The 19,845-nt window shown below is 31.2% G+C and overlaps 2 protein-coding genes across 13 annotated transcripts in view; one reads left to right on the plus strand and one right to left on the minus strand.

The window, feature by feature from the left end:
* Positions 1–1,295, plus strand: part of LOC107437190 (RNA binding protein fox-1 homolog 1-like) — a 60,416-nt gene extending 59,121 nt beyond the window's left edge. For all 12 annotated transcript variants that reach the window (XM_016049104.4, XM_016049099.4, XM_016049100.4 and 9 more), the window contains one exon: positions 26–1,295. In XM_016049104.4, the coding sequence (XP_015904590.1) occupies positions 26–61 (36 nt within the window). In that variant the 3' untranslated portion in view covers positions 62–1,295. The remainder of the gene's footprint in view (positions 1–25) is intronic.
* On the minus strand, positions 1,284–15,427 carry LOC107437192 (centromere protein X). The gene is made up of 6 exons (XM_043048963.3): positions 15,192–15,427; positions 11,704–11,755; positions 8,239–8,292; positions 5,104–5,135; positions 2,991–3,065; positions 1,284–1,392 (listed from the first exon to the last, which is right to left on the minus strand). The coding sequence occupies exons 1-6, from the start codon at positions 15,225–15,227 to the stop codon at positions 1,378–1,380; spliced, it is 264 nt and encodes an 87-aa protein (XP_042904897.2). The 5' UTR covers positions 15,228–15,427; the 3' UTR covers positions 1,284–1,377.
* Between the last annotated feature and the right edge of the window lie 4,418 nt (positions 15,428–19,845).

The following is a 19,845-nucleotide window of genomic DNA, read 5'->3' on the forward strand; positions in this document are numbered from 1 at the left end:
TAATTTCTCTATTTCATTTTTCCAGGCTGCTGTCTATCGGACAAGATTTACTCCATACTAGAATCGGAGTGTACATCAAAGTAAAATGCTCTGATGCACATGTATTGAAGAAATGCGAGAGCACAAAGAATAGTCTTTTTTCATTAAGGACAATACCTGACGCACATTTTAGCATTGTGGATTTTATTTATTATCTCGAGTCTGTGAAGTGAGCTCAGGACTTTTCACTGAAAGTCGTGAAGAAGAAACAAACATGAAGTATTTTAAAGCTTAGTGAAAAAGAAAAATTAGATCTGAAAACTTAAAATTAACCTTTCTCATTCAGCTTTGTGACAAATGTATTTTGTTTCTAGTCACATCTGTTTTATTGTTGTGCGACTCCCTAATGTTTTATTGTCGATTTTAAATGCATCATCATGCTTGTCTGTTTTTACTTTCACTGAATCTCGCTTTCATATGAACTTTTTGTGGATTATTTTACAAATCTCAGTATTCAATATACATTTTGTTTTTCTTCTTCGGTGTTTATCATGTTTTGCAAAGCAAGAAAAGTGCTTGTTTTGTGATCTGAAAAAAAATGTAAGCCCTGCCTGCTATAATTATCTTTGTTTTGCACAACTTAATTCAGTCTCAAGAACATTTTTTTTTTTTTTTTTAAGTTTAAACCATTTGTTTATTGTGTTCTATTTTCTGTGACAAAAGCTAAAAATAAATTATGTTTTAGTTTTAATTTGTACAAATATGGAGATTGAATACTCAAAAAGTAAGAATCTCTCTCTTTTTTTTCCTTTGTAATTATGAGTTAAATTGTAGATAAGCTGGCAGCTAATGAGTTACATCAAAAATGATGTGTATAATATGTTTTACTATGTTGCTAGTAATACTTCGGTCTGATTATTTTTATCAATGCATTTTTTAAATAAATTTCTTTTATAAAAATTAACATTTAATCTGGAATGAAAGATTAAAATTTAATCACTAAAATTGACAATGTCTTAAAATTGTGTTCATGCTTTCATTCTGTATAATTTTTCATTCTTCAAATCATTTGCATCATCTCTAGAAATCATATGCAATATATCAAATCTCTTATAACTATATATAGTTTAACATAGCAAATCTTACAAGAAAATTATGTGAATCATAAAAACAATTGTTTGTAGCTAAAATGCTTGTACATTTTATTTATTTTGAACTAATGAAACAATAGCATTCCTGGATACATTATTTTTAAAAAATTTTGATTATTTTATGCCTGAACCTGTTTCACAAATAAAAAAATATTGGTCTAAAAACTTCTTTTATTTATTTACATTGTGTACAACAAACATACAAAAGAACTTCAGTACATGATATTTAAGTAGCACAATCCAATTTTCAAAAGTCAAGCAGCTAGAAAAAAGGTTTGATTACTACTAAAAAAACATTCTCTATTCTACTAACAAAGCAACTACTTATTATGCAGAGTGGTATTTGTAATTAAAAGACCAACGGAGTCTCTGAGTTGGAGTGCCGTCGAAACTTGAAATTTATGTGTGTTAGGAAGCCTGCTTTTAAAAAATTAGTTTACATTGGCTATAAAAGGGGGCTTCTATCAGGAACATGAAGCTTAATTTATAATGTATTAAATTACATTAACCAACATGCTACTTAAGTCATATTTTTTTCGTACATTTATAACTTACATTATAAAGAATTTTTTGTTTATTACTGCTTCCATAATTATTTAATTTTTTTATGAAATTTTAATTTACCAAATATCCAATTTTTGCATGTCAACTACAATATTAAACTTTTGAAAGGATAAATATAGCACTCTGTTAGGCATCAAATTTTTATTTTAAGGTTCAAAAAAAAAAATTTTTTTTTTTGGAACATTTTAAAATTCTATTTTTAGATTTCATATGATTCATTGAGTTATCTTGTGTCATTCAATTGTGATGACACTGTGTCATCATGTGAATCAATGTGTCTAGATTCAACTTCTGTTGAATATGCAGGTGGTTATGCAAGACATGCCTTCATTCATTATCAGTATTTTACTCTTATGTTGAAAAATCCTAACTATCTATTAAAAAAGAAATTTTTTCTGATAAGGTCATAGCATTCAGGAGGCATACTTTTTCCTGTATTATTCGACAATGATAAAAGGGTTTTTCTTTTAATATGTTCCCAACAAGGATACTGAATAGATTGTACTATTTAGTTTTTCCATCCACAGCCTTGTGATTTATATTATTACCAAGATGCATTTGTTCTGGGTTAAAGGATAGTGGGCACTTTTTTTTTAAATTATATAGCTGCCAACTTTTCCGATTTTCTTTCAACTAAGGGCTGATCTAAAAACTCGAAGCAGTGCATGTGATTTTTTCACGTATCTCAAGAACATTGATTCGCAGGCTTCTATAAGTCAAAACTTCTAATCTGACAAATTTTGAAACTCAACCAAAATCCCGTTGACGAAACATTTACATACATGTGATTCTTTCGCCAATTATATTATGATGGGACGGATTTATGCCATTTTGGATTTTTTAAACTGCGCTAAAATCGCGACTTTAATATCAAGCATCGATTTTTGTATTTATATGCTATAAAATTTACGCTTTGCAAATCAATCACGCGATTTAAAAATCGTACATCGCGATTCCTGTTCACGCAATTTAGAAACCCAATATCGCGATTAGTATTCATGCAAGTTTCAAATCCAGTGTGCTTCGTATACACGCGATTGTAATATCAAACATCGATTTTTATATTTATATGCGATTTAAAAACTAAGCATTGCTATTCGTATTCACTCGATCTAAAAATTGTGTATCATATTAACATGATTTAAAATAACAAAATTGCAATTTATATTATCGATTCTTGTAGGAAGCAACGCAACCCTCTGTATCTCAAAATACCTAGTTTCATCCAACAGAATGGACACAGGTCTTTTATAACTTTAATTATAACCACTCTGTATTGAGGGATTAGGTACTCACCAACTGGGGTAAAACTTTTTCTAAATGCTGATTTCTGACGACTGGTATAATGCCTTTGTCATCTGAAGATTCACTCTGTAAGTATTAAAATATGAAATATTGATGAAACACTTTTCAGGTCAAAAGATACATACATTTGAGTTTTTGTTAAAAATTAAAATTTGATTACCCTTAAACTTCCTGACTTTCGATTAAAAAACATGGCAGAAATGCAGATAGAAGTTGAAAATTACATTTTTTAAAAAAAGAATACAGGATATTTTAATGTTTTCTTTAAATAAACTAAACTGCATGATCATTTTCAATGCAGTAGCTATGTTATATTCCATACTTTTATTTTTACATGTCATTACAATCTTAATTTAAGTTAATTTGATTTGTGTTAGAAATTTGAAATATACAATGATAAAAATATAAATTATCAATAAATAAAATAATGCGAAATTTATTTATCATTAAAATTGTAACAATCTTATAAAAGGGAAAGATTTTTATTGATATTTTTTAAGTAAAACACTATTTGTTGGTATTTTTAAAAGCATAGTATATTAAAACAGAAGTTTTAACACAAAAAACAATACGTATAAACTACTCCCGTAACTGCCCTCACCAAATATTTTATTACCCTTCTTAGTGAATTGATATAGAAACATTAAAAAATGGGAATATGGACTATACTTTCGTATAACAATAAATATAATCTTATCAATTACTATTTTTTAAAGAAATCAAAAGCTGCATTTTTACTTTTTTTTAAAGAAGAAAAGTGAGGAATACGGACATACTGTTAATATAATTCCTCTTGCAAAATGTGGATATCGCTATTTAAAGAATAAAAACAGGAGAAAAAAAGCAGCTATAATTAATATACCACCATGCTTCAGTGCCTATGATTATCCCTTTTTTAGGTTAATTTAAACAATACAGTTAACTAATAGCTACAGCCATTGCATAGATATAAATTCGATTGTTATGTAATTATCTTTTTGCAGAGGTAATTGTGAGCCCAACTCAATCCTGAAAACTTCTTGAGTAAAATCATTAATGATGCATTTCAAAAAATTTATGTTTTATAAATTTAAATCATTGAAATTTTCAAAACATGAAATTCTAAATAAATTATATGCAGCATAATTTAAATGAATAAATATGTATAAGTTTACTTTTATGTATAATCATATTTAGATGTATAAGTTTACTCAGTGTTTTCATCATAGAAAAAAAATAGGTGAGAATTTCTCACCCTTTCTCAAAAACAGGGTGAGATTTCAGAAAGTTAAGTGAGATTTCTAAATACTAAAAAAATACCAATAGACATGAAAAAAATTATTTTATTATAATACATTTTTAACGTCTATTTTGTAAAGCATTGAATATTTTTGCTGCATCGTCATAGAAGATTTTGCCTTAACTACGTATTTGACCATCTTACTTTAGTGCATAAAAAATTTGAGCGTCTTACATGAAAAAACCTTACCTACGTTAAACACGTGGTTGCAGAGAAATGTGTTCTGAAAGGGGTTCCGTGGTTCGAAGGGGTTGTGTTCTGTTGTTCGAAAAGGTTCTAAACAATACTGGTAAATAGGGAAGCTAGATAACAGGGCAAATGTTGAAAATAACGACTAGAAAGAAAAGTGAAATGGATTTTATTCTAAATGGCGTAATTCGAAGCTTTTTCCAAAATGCGAGAAATTCGCGAATTTTGAAATTGATTTATAGAATGCGCGAATTTCTCGCGGTAATAATTTTTTAATGCGAGAAAGGAAAAAAATATGCGAGATTCTCGCGTTCTCGCGCTGTAGTGAAAACACTGCTATTACTGTTATGTATAATCACATTTATTATTCTACCAGAAAAAATATTTACAAATGAAAGAGATGCCAAGTATAAATTCTAGTTCTAGTATTTTTAAATAAAATATGCAAGAATTTTTATACATAAAAGTGATCGATCATCTCTTTGAAACTTCTGGACCTCAGATAGCGAAAAATCCAGATTTTTTGCGGTGCACAATCATCTCTGCTTTATGATGATCAAATTAATTATTATTGCTGTATACCAATATTTTATTAAGATATAATTAAATTTTCAAAATGAAAATTATTTTACTGACCTGTGCTTGTACAGCTGATCGTGCAGCAGCTTCTAAAAATAATTAAAACTTACTGTGAAAAATTAATAAGTTTTAAAAGTGTACCTTATTTTTGTAAAAAAAGAAAGTTACTACATTCAACAATCTTACAATATTTATAAGACAATTTGTAACAGTGGGCATTATATAAACTATGCATACATTTATGCAACAATGCATAATTAGTTATAAGTTTCCACAAGAAGTAAACTAAATTATAGGATAATTTAATTGATTAAAACAAGCTTAACCATTTTTATGAAATGTTCAGTGCACAAGAAGTAAATATGCAAAAGAGAGTGGAAAGTTGCATTGTGTCTTAAGTCTGCTAACAACTATGCTTTTTGTAAAATATTTTATACAGTGGTAGACGATTAAAAACTAAAGCTTACAGAATTTTTGCAGGGTTCCCACTCTTTTAACAAAACAAAAGTTAAGGACTCTGGACATTTTTGAAAAACTCAATGATTTTATTTTTGAAAAATTAAGAATCTTAATAATAGTTGTTTATCCTAAAGTATTCATATACCCTCAGTAACAGTGAAAATTATTGACCCTTTTTTTAAAAAAAAAATTGATAAGACAATTTTATTATAATGCAAGTACTGATACAACTGAATTTATTACGAGGCTTTGCCAAAGTGTAAAAATGAAAAAAATATTAAAGTAATATATAAAATAACTTGTAAACCTATAAAACAAAATGAAAATTATTTTGATCAAGTGCATAAAACGTTTCTCAACGAAATTAGGTTTTTTAAAAAAAGCTTTTAAGTATTAAATGCGCATTTTTAATAGATAATTTGATATTACAAAAAAATATATTCCTCACTGTATTATTTGTATTTCACTCTTTCTTATTTCTATTAAAAATTTTACTGCATTAAATAACAGTATAATGAATTTGTATCTTATTTACATTCCATTAAAACAATGTCATTTTAACATAAATTATAAAATTGGCTAACTAAAGCATTCTAATATTTAAAGCATTGGAATTTAACTTTTATTTCTTTAACAAGAAAAGGTTGTGTACAATTAAAAGTGAAATTTATAAATATATTTATTTTTTTTATGGCTAAAGATCTCAGAAAAGTATTCTGTTGTGAAATCAATATAACAAAGAATTCAAAATTAAGATTTTTATATACTTGGCATTTTTTTATTAGTGAAATGTTTTTTATTCAAACATAAAATACTATTTTATAATTTTTTTTTTGTAATTCTATTTTAGCATTTATTGCATTGGCGATACGCGAAAATATTTGTCAAACCACTTTTCTCAAAATCTATCATGACGCTCTTGCATTGTTTTGTTGGGAATAGTCAAACATTATGAATAATAGACTATTAGACGTGACATAATATTAAATCATACTTAGTAGGCCTTAAGATAAAGAAATTGGTCAACTGATATGAGAAAATAACAGATTTATTTACCATTCTTTGTCCTGTTTTAGAGTTTAGATTTTTTTAAATACAGAAGTGAGTGAAAGCTGATTTTTGAAATGGTGCAAGAATACATATTGTCAAATGGATTAATGATTCTCATGAAAATTCAGAATTAAATATGAAGTTAGAGTGCAAAACTGTTTTTTAAAAGAAAATATTAATGTACAATTTTATGTCACTTGTAGGACAATTTGGCATCATACTTTGTTACACATAGCTTACGGTTTTTCTTAATGATGAATAAAGTTTTAATACCTCAAATTTCAAAAAAATTGAAGGACGTAAAATCAAATCTTTCAAGGACCTACAATAGTTAGTATGCTAATAGTTAGTTAGTATGCTAAAATACATGTCAAACAGATTTTATTACATTGAAACATATATTAAGTTTATCAATTTTGCATTGTTTAATAGTTGTGGCAATTTTTTTAATATGTGTAGCCCACAGTTAGCAATGGAAATGGTTTGATAATTACATTGTGATTCAAATCAATTTGAAGATTAGCAAAAAATTTCCAATTGACATTAGCATACTTGCCAACTTATGGCTGGCTAAACATTTTAATGAAGCATATTAGAATTAATTGAAAATTAATATTTAGCATATCTGTTTCAATTTTAAAAAGACAATATTTTTTTATTACCTCATAATATCAGTAATGTATTTCGGTCATAATAAAATCTTTTGTAGTACAATATTTTGACAGATAAAAAACTTTATTTTCTTTAAAATAGATCATAAATCGCAAGACATAATGTTTTGAATTGTGTAGATACGATTCACTATGCCTAATTTTTAAATCGTGTGTAGATAAATCACGATAAATCAAATTACATGAAATGTGTAGCAAGCCTCGAAGATCGCATAAATTACGTATCACAACGTATGACTTGCAAATTGGAATGCAACGTAGGTTTCGTAAATTGAAACAATATGAGTAGCAAATGATACAGTTTGAAAAATGCACAAAGTAGCAAGTCATAAATCGCAGAGGGATACATAAACCACTTCAATGCAAATCGCGTTGAGTGATTCTTTGATTACTTTAATACAAAATACTATGTGTGATTTACTAATCATTTTTATGAAAAAATCTATGCGTAATCTGGTAATTAATGCAATGCAATAAAAAAAATCCATCATTTCCCTAGAAGTTTCTCTTTTTTTTCCCAAACTTTTTTGAAGGGCAGATTATTATTCCTAGTTTGAAAATTACCCTGAGAAAATCAAAAACTTTTCAAGGGTCTTATCACAGAATTCAAAGAATTTTCGAGGCCATGATATTTTTCAACAAAATTCAAGGATTTTTCAAGTATTGTGGGAACCCTGTTATATGCATTAACATTAGGAAAAAGATATTTCAGGTAAAATATTAATTAATTTGCATACATCAAGAACAACATTTAATGTGAAATTAGCTATGAGTGTAATAAAACTAAAATTTTATTTTCATTTAAAACAAGGCATGTAAACACATCTTTTTTTAGTGTTAAAAAAATTAAGGAACTACCTTAATGCTTAGTAAACTAAATGTAAGCTTAAATGTACTTTTTAAGTATTAAATGTACTTCATAATTGTTACATAAAATACTAATTGAGAACTAACTAAATTAATATTTTATGTGAAAATTATAAAAAATGTGTTGATAACAAATTATACATACCCGCTATAAAAACTCCTAAAACTTCAGTGGTGAGCTTTACTGCATCATTTTGAACTAAAAATATTTAAATTATTGATTTAAATAAAATTGTTCTGTATAAAAAAAATTTTATTAGCTATTATTATATATAGATTATTTTATTATTTATTCAACTATATAAAAGAGTGAAAAATCATATTCAATTTAAAACTTGTTAAAAATATATATACATGTATATATATCTACAATGAACTATCAACAACTTAAAAATTCAATATCACTTTTATAATGTAATAAATAGCTAATTTTAACCAAAAAGAAGAGAATGTTCACCAAATTTACATAAATAACAGTCATAAGAGGGACAGAAGAAGATTTTTTATTATTCAACAAGATTAATTTTGTCTTGTGAAAAAACCAACATTTGCAACAGAAATGGTACATACAAGTAACAGATTACTGCAAAATAACAAAAGTAAACATAAAAGTAAATGTTGATCGCTAAGTACACAAAATCAAATGCCTAAGTATAAGAGATGGTTATTTCATATGTTTAATTATGATAATGACGCGTAAAATTCCACTATTTTCTCTAAAAACATGAAAAAATTTTAAAATATCAACAGAATTATTAAAAAATCTTCTAGGTGACCAAAATCATAAAAATGGAACCATAGACTGAAAAATGGAAACATACTTATTGCAAAGTAATAATAATATCATCATAAAATAAGGTTTCGATATCATACACTCATCATAAAAATAAGAAAATGTCTGAAAATTTAAAAGAATATAAATGTACCAACAAATGACTGTCTTTCAACACTAGAATACCACTTGCAAATATCCAACTTAATGTCAAATTCTGTTGCGCTAAAGTCAATATCTGTTGCCTAAAGCTTAACTCTATTACTTACTCGGTTGCCAATGGCGAGCTGGCAAATGGAAATTTCGCACAATAGATATGGTGCATTCAAATTACCTAATTAAAAGTAGTTGCTAGCTGCAATTATTAGTGTAATATTTTATTTTGTTGTTAAAGAAAGATAGAGTTGCAGTAGCTCAAAGGATAAAGCATTCACCTCACACTGATGGTTCGAACCTCAGTGGCGGCTGGTTGGTACGAATTTTGCTCCCGGTTTGCACTGAGCACAGTGCTGATGTAAAATATCCTCAATGGTAGGCAAATCATGGGTTAGAATCCCCTTGCCCTCAGGTTGACTGTGGCTTTTCCCTTTGTGGTTAGTTTTATCACCCTGATTTGTTTTATCAAAATAGCTCTCCATAAAAGCTAGTTTAACCCAATGCTTGATCTAACAGTTCCTTTGTCTTCTGGATTTGGTTCAAATTTACAAGGCTAAGGATTTAAACATTGATAATTGATAACTTAGAATTGAGTCTGGTGTTCAATGCTGGCTATAGAAGAAATAAAGACAAAGTTTTAGCAATCACCAATGCAATATTAATAGCAATATGGTTAACTAGGATAGTAATCTGAAATTGAATGTGTAGGGGCACTGTCTGGTATCCCCAACATTGATGTTTAACAGCGATTGCCCCTTAGTTCTTTCGCAGACGTTTTTTTACAGTTGTACCAAAGTGTAAAATGGAGCCCTGTTTGCTATAAAAATTTGAATATCTTCTCAAATTAAAATAAACATCAAGTTAATAAAGATACTCTAGCGGACCAACTGCAAAAGGTGAATAAAGCAGAGGAAAACTAACAAGCAGAGTGATGTGACCCTGGGCAGAGGAACACAAGAGGCGCTGGTTGATGTGTTGGATTAATAGAGTGGTATGTGGAAGGATATGGAACGTGCTAGATAGACTGTCAACAGTCTTCACTTGGCAGTCAGAATTAAAACAATAGGCTGATCACTCATTGCTGGTTGCAACTGAGCACAAAACTGAGAATTCAACATGTTTTTACAATTCATCTATTTTTAAATGTTTTTATAAATTTTACAGCAATTTTAAATTAGCATCAAAGTTTAGTTGTTTTGAGAACTGTGTTATGGGTGTTCTATGTTGACATTTCTACTGCTCTTTCTTTACACTTTCTTTTCTTTTTCTTTAAAAAAAAAAAAAGAAAGTAAGTGTAAAGAAAGAACTGCTAAAAAGAATTTTTTATTATTTTTTAGTCATAAGTTTTTATAACTGTATTGAGAACGTAAAGTAGAAATAACTTATCAAAAACAAAACAAAAAAAAGCTTTGAATGCCAAAGAAAGAAAATGAACTAAGGGGCCTTAAACCGTCAGGCAGCCTGTTGACCTCTCATAATAATGAACCTAACCTTCAAACTTTTGTAGAAATTTTTACAGACCACCAGGAGCAAAGGTTTTGAATGTAACCTTGTCTATCCTCCTCAAAGACATTTGAGAAATGCTAACAACCTTAAGTATTTCAGGCATATGGTGGAAGTAGTGGTCAGAAGTAGCGCAACTACTGTTGTCAGTATTTCTTTTTAGTTTGTAGTGTTGTGCGCTGCTTTTTAAAAGAAGTAGTGTAGTGATATACAAAAAAGAAATGGTAGTTTGTAGCGGTTCCCGACAACTGCTTTTAATGTTATTTAAATAAACGAAACAAAATTCAAATGCCAAACAGTTTTCAAATCTGATTGATGCAAATCCTTTATGTGCTTGTCAACGTAGGCAATAAGAATACCTCTGTAGCTGAGCGCTGATAAGATCTACGTCTGATGCTTGAAAAATTCTGTGCAAAATCAGACAAGTTGTTCTTGAGAAATCGAATTTTAAATATCTGACTTTTTCAAAATTCGATTTCACAGGAACTGTAAAGTACATTTTTGTGTCTGATTTAGTAACTTAAAAGATTGTCTGCATTAATTAATTAGCGTATTTGCGGTCACCCCCACAAACCATTAAGATTGAGTCCTAAAACGTGAAGATTTAATATTGACTTTTATGAAGAACAATTATTCATCCCGGAAAAATTTTATCCAAGCATTGGCAAACTTTTCAATCATATGATCAAATAAAAGAGGTTTTGTTACTCCTCACTCTATAATAATGCCAAAACTTTTCTTATAGTAACATGATTATAACATTTTTTTTTTAAATATTGATAAAGATCTTTTGAATTCATTTCTGCATAAGGTATTATGAAATATATCTTCAAAATGGTTTATATATTAGGGAATACATAAATTAAGTCATTTTCAAATGCCTAAGAGAACAATGCCTAGGAAAAGAACATAATAATTTTCCTTTTAGTTACTTTGCTTAGAAACACCAGGCATTAAATACAATGCATAAAACTTATTTTATGGTAAAGTGTGTTAATATTGGCAACTGCAATCAAAATAAAATTCATTAAAAACTTAATTTTATGTAATTTATATATTATACAATATTTTAAACATATTTAAAAATGCATTATTTTGTTACTTAATACAATGGTGGTAAATAAACATATTTATGAAGTAGTTTTGAAAAACATTGGAATAATAAATGTTTTTACTCACTTTTAGTACTACTGTTATGAAACTTCATTTTTAAAAGTTTTTCTACTGTTTTCTAAAAATAAAACAAATAGATTATATCAATAAGAAATAATTAAATGCTCATTTAAAACATTTATTGAATAAATTGTTATATTTTCAGGTGTTTTAATGTAAATAAGTGAAGTGAAAATGATAACTACTCTGTGCATTCTCATTGGTCAAATAAATAATATGACATGACTCAGTTTACAGACATGAAAATCCAGGGTACTTTGAGAGTGGTCGATAAAAATTTAATAAGTTATACAGGTACTGTTTCAGGAGTCTAGGTTTTTCTGAGAGGTACCTATTTTGTGAAAATTTAGACATAATTTGTGAAAATTTAGACATAATTTGTGAAAATTTAGGCATAATTTGTGAAAATTGAAAATTATATTAAAAAATCAACACAAAAATATGGATTTATCGTTTCTTATGGGATGCAAAAATAAAATTTTAAGAAAAAATATTTTGTGAAACTACCGTTTGGGAAAATACCGCTAAACGGTAGTAAATTTGGCCTAGACAAACCCTTGTGTTTACTCCTGATTTAAAAGCTTTTACTTTTTTATATTTGTTTATCATCCTTAGAATTCTATTTTATTAGTTTTTTATTTTGTTTATGATCAAATGCTTGAAACTAAAAACAGTGTTGTTTTTTTTTTTAACTAAAGTAATCCCATGGTACAACCTTATAATGCAATATTTAATGAGAAACTTATTTAAATCAGAATTTAAACTTATGAATGATTTTAAAACTAAACCGAAAATAACATTTATTCTTATTAAAAGCTTTGGGGAAAACTGCTCACAACATATGACATTAAAATAATGAATACAAAATTCTATAACATTAATTTGCCACACTATTTATCTTTAACAAGCGTTTTAAATCACCTTTGAAGTACGAATTATCAATACAATTTTCTTCATAAAGTTGCAATGGTGATCAAGCGAAATGATTATGTTTAAATTTCATCCCAACAGAGATAAAAATTAAATTCATGAAACACAATAAGAAAGATTTCTGCAACTCGGAAAAGAGAAAAAGCAGGTTGTAAAACTATTTCAATGTTTCGAGAATGAATACAGAACCTTGATTACCAATATATGATTTTTCTCTCATTTTAATATTTAGGAATATGAAATGAAATGGTTTTACTATCAGTTTTTCAGTTTTCCAAAGGGTAAACACCTCTATTTTGGGACCTAATAAAGTAATTCCTAATTTCGGTGTAAAATCAATGAATGGTTCAAAACAAAAAATAGTTATGCATCAATCATGCCCTCTACTACATCAGCCTTACATTTTTTTACTATTATAAGTTAACTTTCGAAAATTTTAATAAATTTTGTGCATAGGCTAAAATTAATTATTATCATACTATGGAATCAAATTTGCTAAAAGCATGTTGCAATATTAGCATTTATTTTAATAACATAATTTTTAAAAGTAAAACAAAATATTCTTTTTTTTTTAATTGAAAGCCTTTTATTAACAAATTACATAATTATTAAACCGAAGTATAAAATTGTTAATTTTTCATTCACACACATTAAGCATTTTAAAAATCAGCCTATAGAATGTCTAGGATGAAATTTTTCAACTCATTTTAGTTAATTGTTTCCTCTTTATTTTATGTAAAAACAAAAATTATAATAGTTTTCCATAATTAACTCTCTCAAGTATCAGGATCAACAAAATTCAAGGAATGATTGTCTAAAAACCTTCATTTTACAAGTAATTCAGTAATCTGAGATGTTCCCTGACTATATTTTCTGGATAATAATTTCCAACAAAATCTTTATTACATGATCTAAAAAAAACATTTACCACTCAATACTACGAAACACTCATCTACCATAATTATATTTTCTCTTATCTAACTTGCTTTTATTAATTTCCACATGAGCCTCTAATCATTTCACAATTTTTTACACATACATCAATACACACATCTCCACATATCCAATCAACCACAGTTATTTCTATCTCATATTGGGGATAATTCCATATCGTGATCCGTGGCAGAATAATTGTCATGTCTTTGCAACTTCCAGGCAGCAGCTCACAAGAAACTAAAAATATCATAGAAAAGGACCAAATTGAAAAATATAACTCGTACCCAAATACCCACCCCTTGGGCAATCATCTGAATGTTTTTTCAAAAGAATTCACAAGTTTAAAAACTATTTATAGCGATTATAGTTGGCGTAACAGATCATAATTCGGAAATATCCCCCATTTTCATACTCTTTTCAAACACACCTACTGTTCCTCAGAGACAGTTTTCAAAGATGACCATCTTTACTCACACATAGCCATCAGTTCACTCCCTTGGTTCATCTAAATGCTTTTCTTTCAAACAAAGAGGTCAAAAATAATGAGAGCTACACAAACCTTCATGCATACACCAGTCCTTGGCCAAAGAATACGTGAAAAGGCCTTTCCATTTCTCTTCTAACCTTCAGAAAGAGTTTGGTCCGAACATGGATGAAATGTAAAGCTCCTCCAAAACCAGTCTCACTGTCTCCCCTACATTTTTGGTGGGGGTACGTGTACTTCCTGGGGTGTTAAGTAACCCGAAACTAATCGACTAACCACTGTCACAGAAAAGGGGGATTGCAACCTGCGGGGGTCAAAGATTTTCAAAAAGAGTTGAACAGAGTAAAGGTATTTGGGAGGGAGGGAGCAAGACACCCTATGGAGAAGATTAGTCCGCAAACGTCTCTTGGAGAATGAACTTGGGGGTGGAAGTTGCCTTCCTCCCTTACTCAAAGGTAGAAAGTGACTTGTGTTTTAAAGGCTATATTACAAAAAGTAATAAAGATAAAAAAAAAAAAAATTGACCTACATTTTCGTGGATAGGAAAGATTGAAAAAATTATTAGTATTTTTTTTTTTAATTGATCACTCCGATTCTTAAACAAGAAAAATCGATTCAAAGTATGACAAGCTCGTCATAGACTTTACATGTTAAAAGCAGAATGGAGGAGTCGGCTTTGTTCAACTTGCCACGATTGGGGGAGCCGACTTTCTGATCATTTGAGCTCGCCCCGTGCTCTTCGTTCCCCAAGCACCAGTCAATAACAGATTTCTTTCCCCAATTCTCTGGTTAGAAAAGAATATCATGGTAACCAGAAATATTTAAGATTTCAGCAAAATCTGTACAATAGAAATTTGTAGTTAAACCAAGGGTTCAAATTCTACACTAGTACAAAAAAAATCGTTTTACACATAAATTGCCAAATAGTCGCTAAAAAAATTGGGAAAATATTAAAAATAACAAAAAAAAGGAAGGAAATCTACAGTATGATTCAACCGCCAGCTTGAAATTTTTTACCAAAAAGGGAACATTTCTACCAGTTCATCTTTAAACAAGTTTTCAGAAACCATGAGAAATAATTAGAAAATTTAACATTAAGAAAGTTGTAAATAAAAACTGAATATTGTATTTCAAGTATACTAACTATTCGTGGATATTCTCTGGTTTTTTTCGCGAACATTTCGCATTATTCTTGCGCAAAAATTGAATTGTAATTTTAAACTCGATTTAAAATTTCATGTTTACATACAGCCGGAAATCTTTCAACGTTGCCACTTCAAAAAAGAGAGGAAAATAAAATTCTCGATTTGAATCACTAACGTCATCTCCGGAAATTTAAACAAACATTTTAAGAGGTTGAATGTAAGAGGGAATTACGTTAAACCATATCCTCGAGGCAAATCGAGCAGGTGTTGGGAGGGGCATAATACCACTCCTCGAATGGCAATTGCGAATCACGTTCACCACGACACACCAACGCCTCTGTAAAATTGTAGCCTATCAGAAACCAGTCCACAATCTTTCGCTGTCATCGCATACCAAATGCATTCCATGTCCGGTAGGCTGGGCTCCCCGATATGCAAGTCATTTGGCACATCATACTGCATAAACTTTAGAAACACACCTCTCACCTGAACACTTTAAGATAGCAGTCGAGATCGAGAAATTGAAGCACTGGATGCGCGGCATGTTGTGAAGCTCTTCCACTGGCTACGGTCAGTGTGCGGGTGGGTGACCACTTGGATCAGTCTGCGTAGGGACCGAGGGTGTGCGGTATGGGTCCTCGTTAAACTGTTCTACCGTAAAGTGCTCGACTTCGCGTGCAGGTCGTTGGGCTACCGAAGCAGGGGTGCCATCCCCTCTGCAGAGGATCAAAATTGTGATGGCATGTCTTCGGATCATCCTCAGGGATGTTTCCCAGACCGTCGCCAATAGCCCGTTGTGCAGCTCAAGTGCGACGTAAATGAACTACAACAGCAACAACAACCATCAAAAATACTTGTTGCTAGGGACAGCCGGGAAGCGCTTTTCGGCTTGCAAGCTCTGAATATCGCTCTGAAGCATGAGACACGTGAATCTTGTTCCATGTTTCCAGATAGGCGGCTCGATAGCACACGGCCACAATCATGTGGTGATGGAGTTTATGACTAGCCATGACATTTCGGTTTTCAGTCTTGCAACCAACGCAGAAGCACCAAAAGGACGATACCACCAGTCGACTGCCGTCAACCGCGGACACTTTTTGTATGAAACTGGAAAAGGCAAAAGATCGAATAAACGCGTGAAAAAAAGTCCATGTCTTGGAAAAGAACATTCGAAACAAGGCCGTAGCCTCTCGACTCAAACCACTCTCTTCATTAAACACATGAAATAAACCCGTGTCTTGCAACTCTTAAAAGTTGCCTGGATAGTTGTCATAAAATCCACACTCTTGCCAATCTTCGTCAATGTCTCGATGGTTGAGTCAACGATAAATGGATGAGGGGTCAAACTGAAGGCATATACGTAATCCATGAGATGAGATTTCGAGAGTATCGGCAGCAGCACTGGTTCCAGCGTTGATCGTCGTGGTTTAAACATTTTTCTTGGTGCTTTTTTATTCTTCGAGTCAAAGCATTCTTTTGTGTGGATGTCGTCCGCCGTTGAATTTGAAAAATTGTATCTTCCGCAAAAAAATGCATTCAGTCTTTTCATTAAACCATGTTCAGATTGGGAATGAGTCTTTCTATACTCGTCCAATGTCAAACTCTTGTCGCAAAATGGACAATGGATAATATTTTTATTAAAATATCGGTATGACTCATCTTGGCGAAAATATACAAAGTGATTCAGACTCTCAGAAGTTGAATTAAACACTGTGAAGCTGAAAAAATTCTTTAGACACTGAGGCCAGCAAGACTCGACATTCGCTCATAAAAAAAATTTTTTTTAGCTTTAGCTCTCGACACTATTTTTTCAGACCCATTTTACAAATTGTTCATCTTAGCCATGTTCACCATACCCCCCTCCCCAACCCAGGAACAGGACATCCCAATCCGATTCATCTCACTCCCCCAGTCCAGGATCTCAGAGCCACACCATTTCCATAGAGTTTTCAAGTGATCCACGCCACGCAACGACCCCACCACTGAGCCGTCTCAAAGATTTCAAAGCCATGCCATGCCCTGCGATGTCTCGTTTTCCAATGGTTGAGATGCACCCAATCAGAGTGGTAGAACGCTTAGGCATTGGAATGCTTTGACCTATGAGACCGTCTGAAAGATTTCAAAGCCTGGTCTCGTTTTTTAAATGGTTGAGCTACCCAAAGTGGTGCAACGCTTAGGCATGACAGCCAAGCGTTTTCAGTGGATCATCGGGAGGCTTTGACATTCCATGGTTTATGGAACTGCTCCCGGTGATGATGTTACGAATGGTATCGCATGGCCTCAGAAAACCTGGTGCTCTGGACCCCTGGACTGAGCATTGCAGAGAACTGCTGCCCCCCCCATCCATGGGAAAAGCGTTGTGTTGACATGCATTGGGATGGTGGGAGGTTGAAATGAATTGGGTTGCTCTGGAATCGTGTGACATCTTTGGAAAAACCTGGCTTCGAAACATAGGAGAGAGAGAGAGCTGTGAGAGATGTTGGGATGCATGGACATTCATGGAGTTGGGAGGGGTGCTCTGAAATCCATTGCGCTGGATCAGAAACACAGTGGAATGCTCGTAGATTTGGGTGGGGCTTTTAAACGGGGTTTTCTGATCTTTTATATTTCATCGTTTTTTTTTTTTCAAACTCATTGCTGGAGACACCCGAGCAGGTGTTGTTGATGGAGGAACCAGAGGTTGTGGTATTGGGGCGTGCCGCGCATCCAGTGCTCCATCTCAACGGCTATCTCAAATTGTTTCAGGTGAGAGGTGTGTTTCGAAAGTTTGTGCAGAATGAATTCTGCCCAATGACTTGCATGTCGGGGAGCCCAGCCTACCGGATATGGAATACATTTGGCATGCGATGGCTGTGAAAGATTATGGATACCCGGTTTCTGAAAGGCTACAATTTGACAGAGGCGTTGGTGTGTCACCCGGCAAGTGAGATTCGCAATTGCCTCTTCAGTGTGCCCTTTCGAGGAGTGGTATTATGCCACTCCCAACACCTGCTCGATTTCCCTCGAGGACATGATTGACATCCCCACCGAATCGTTTGCAAGCATTTGTATCACGAACAAGGTCTTGTCAATTGGATGCGTCATCGTCAAACGACTTGACCCTGAGCCCCCGAAAAAATAGCTGCGAAATCAGGCACCAAAACGAACTTTTACTGAAAAATATGCCTTTCTTTCGACGAATTTGGATTCTTGACGCTTAAAATACGGGGATCATTCGCAATCTGTGAAATATGGCCCGATAGTTTAGGCAGAAAAGCAATCAAAAGTTTTGACCCCTTAGTGTTAATTTTTCCCTTTGCGTATTTCGCCATATCTCCAATTCTTCTTAAGCGAAGCTGAAACTTTTTGAAATATGCATACAATCATAAAAATTGTTCACCCAAAGAAAATTTACCCAAAAAATAATTTTTAATATTCATTTATTAACTTTACTACATTGTTTAACCAACCGAATATCTGTTCTTCATACGGAGAAAAAATAAGCAGTCAATATATTATCACTGAACAACTCTGCAAAATCCTGCACAAAACTAAAATACATACACCAACACTATAGATACTAAAATAATCCTATTTTTTAAAATTTATCGTTATAACTTACCTTTTTCGACGGCTTTACGTTATTAGATTAAGCAAAACGCAATAGTTTATCCCCTCAAAATAAAGCTTAACAATATTCAGAATCATTTAGCATGATGCTACTTGTTCGAGACCAACTCATGACTCATGATAGATAAAATTTATCGTTAATCTTTAAAGGGACCGTACAAACTCTTTTCACAGTATTTGTATTAAAACTTCCCAGTATTGATGCAATTTTAATGGGTACCAAATGTACTAATAAAGCTTTTGAAGCATTATAATTATATTTGTCGTATCTATTAAAAATGCATTTATTACCATAATACCAGTAGTGCCTATTACAAAAATTAAGTATTATTGGTGTCAATAAAAATATATCGATTTTTTTATATCTCTCCAAAACGAATTTGTGCTATTTTTTTTACATTAATTTTGCTTTGTAGTACTTACTCTATAACTATTTTTTTATTATTATTATTTCAGGTTGAATATATTACCAAACTTAAGTTAGCATCATTGGCACCAACGTAATAGTTTCGCGATTTTTTACGCCTCTCTGAAATTGATTAATGCCATTTCTTCATTAATATTGATTTTAACGCAATTTGTTTTTAATTTTAATTAATGATTATTACCAGTATATATATATATATATACATATATATATATATATATATATATATATATATATATATATATATATATATATATATATATATATATATATATATATATATATATATATATATATATATTATGATCACTCTCCATCTATAGCATTGGACTCGCCCAGGTTTTCGTGGTTTCTCGCCCAGGAACAATGTTTTCATGGGGCAAATTAGGACCCATAATCCTCATAGAACAATCCCTGACGTCTGTAAGCTACTTGAACATAGTTGCAAACCAGGTTCACTCATTCATGGCAACAACTTTTCCTGTGGGAGATGGTGTTTACCAACAGGATAATGCACCATGTCATAAGGGTCGAATCGTCGAGGAACATTCCAGTGACTTTCAAGTCATGTCTTGGATGGTGTTTTCAATAGAAATGTAAACAATAACAATCTCGAG

The sequence above is a fragment of the Parasteatoda tepidariorum genome, chromosome 1, assembly GCF_982258835.1.
Source record: "Parasteatoda tepidariorum strain Cologne lab strain chromosome 1, Ptep-v5.0, whole genome shotgun sequence".
In the NCBI taxonomy this organism is placed as follows: domain Eukaryota; kingdom Metazoa; phylum Arthropoda; class Arachnida; order Araneae; family Theridiidae; genus Parasteatoda; species Parasteatoda tepidariorum.

Bases quoted from the DNA above. Each gene is read 5' to 3' on its own strand.
- LOC107437192 (XM_043048963.3), bottom strand. From the start codon at position 15,227: ATGTTCGCGAAAAAAACCAGAGAATATCCACGAATA. The intron at 5,136-8,238 runs GTATGTATAATT...AATTATTTTTAG, and splicing joins TTTAGGAGTTTTTATAGCGG to AAGCTGCTGCACGATCAGCT. The intron at 3,066-5,103 runs GTCAGTAAAATA...TAATACTTACAG, and splicing joins GATCAGCTGTACAAGCACAG to AGTGAATCTTCAGATGACAA.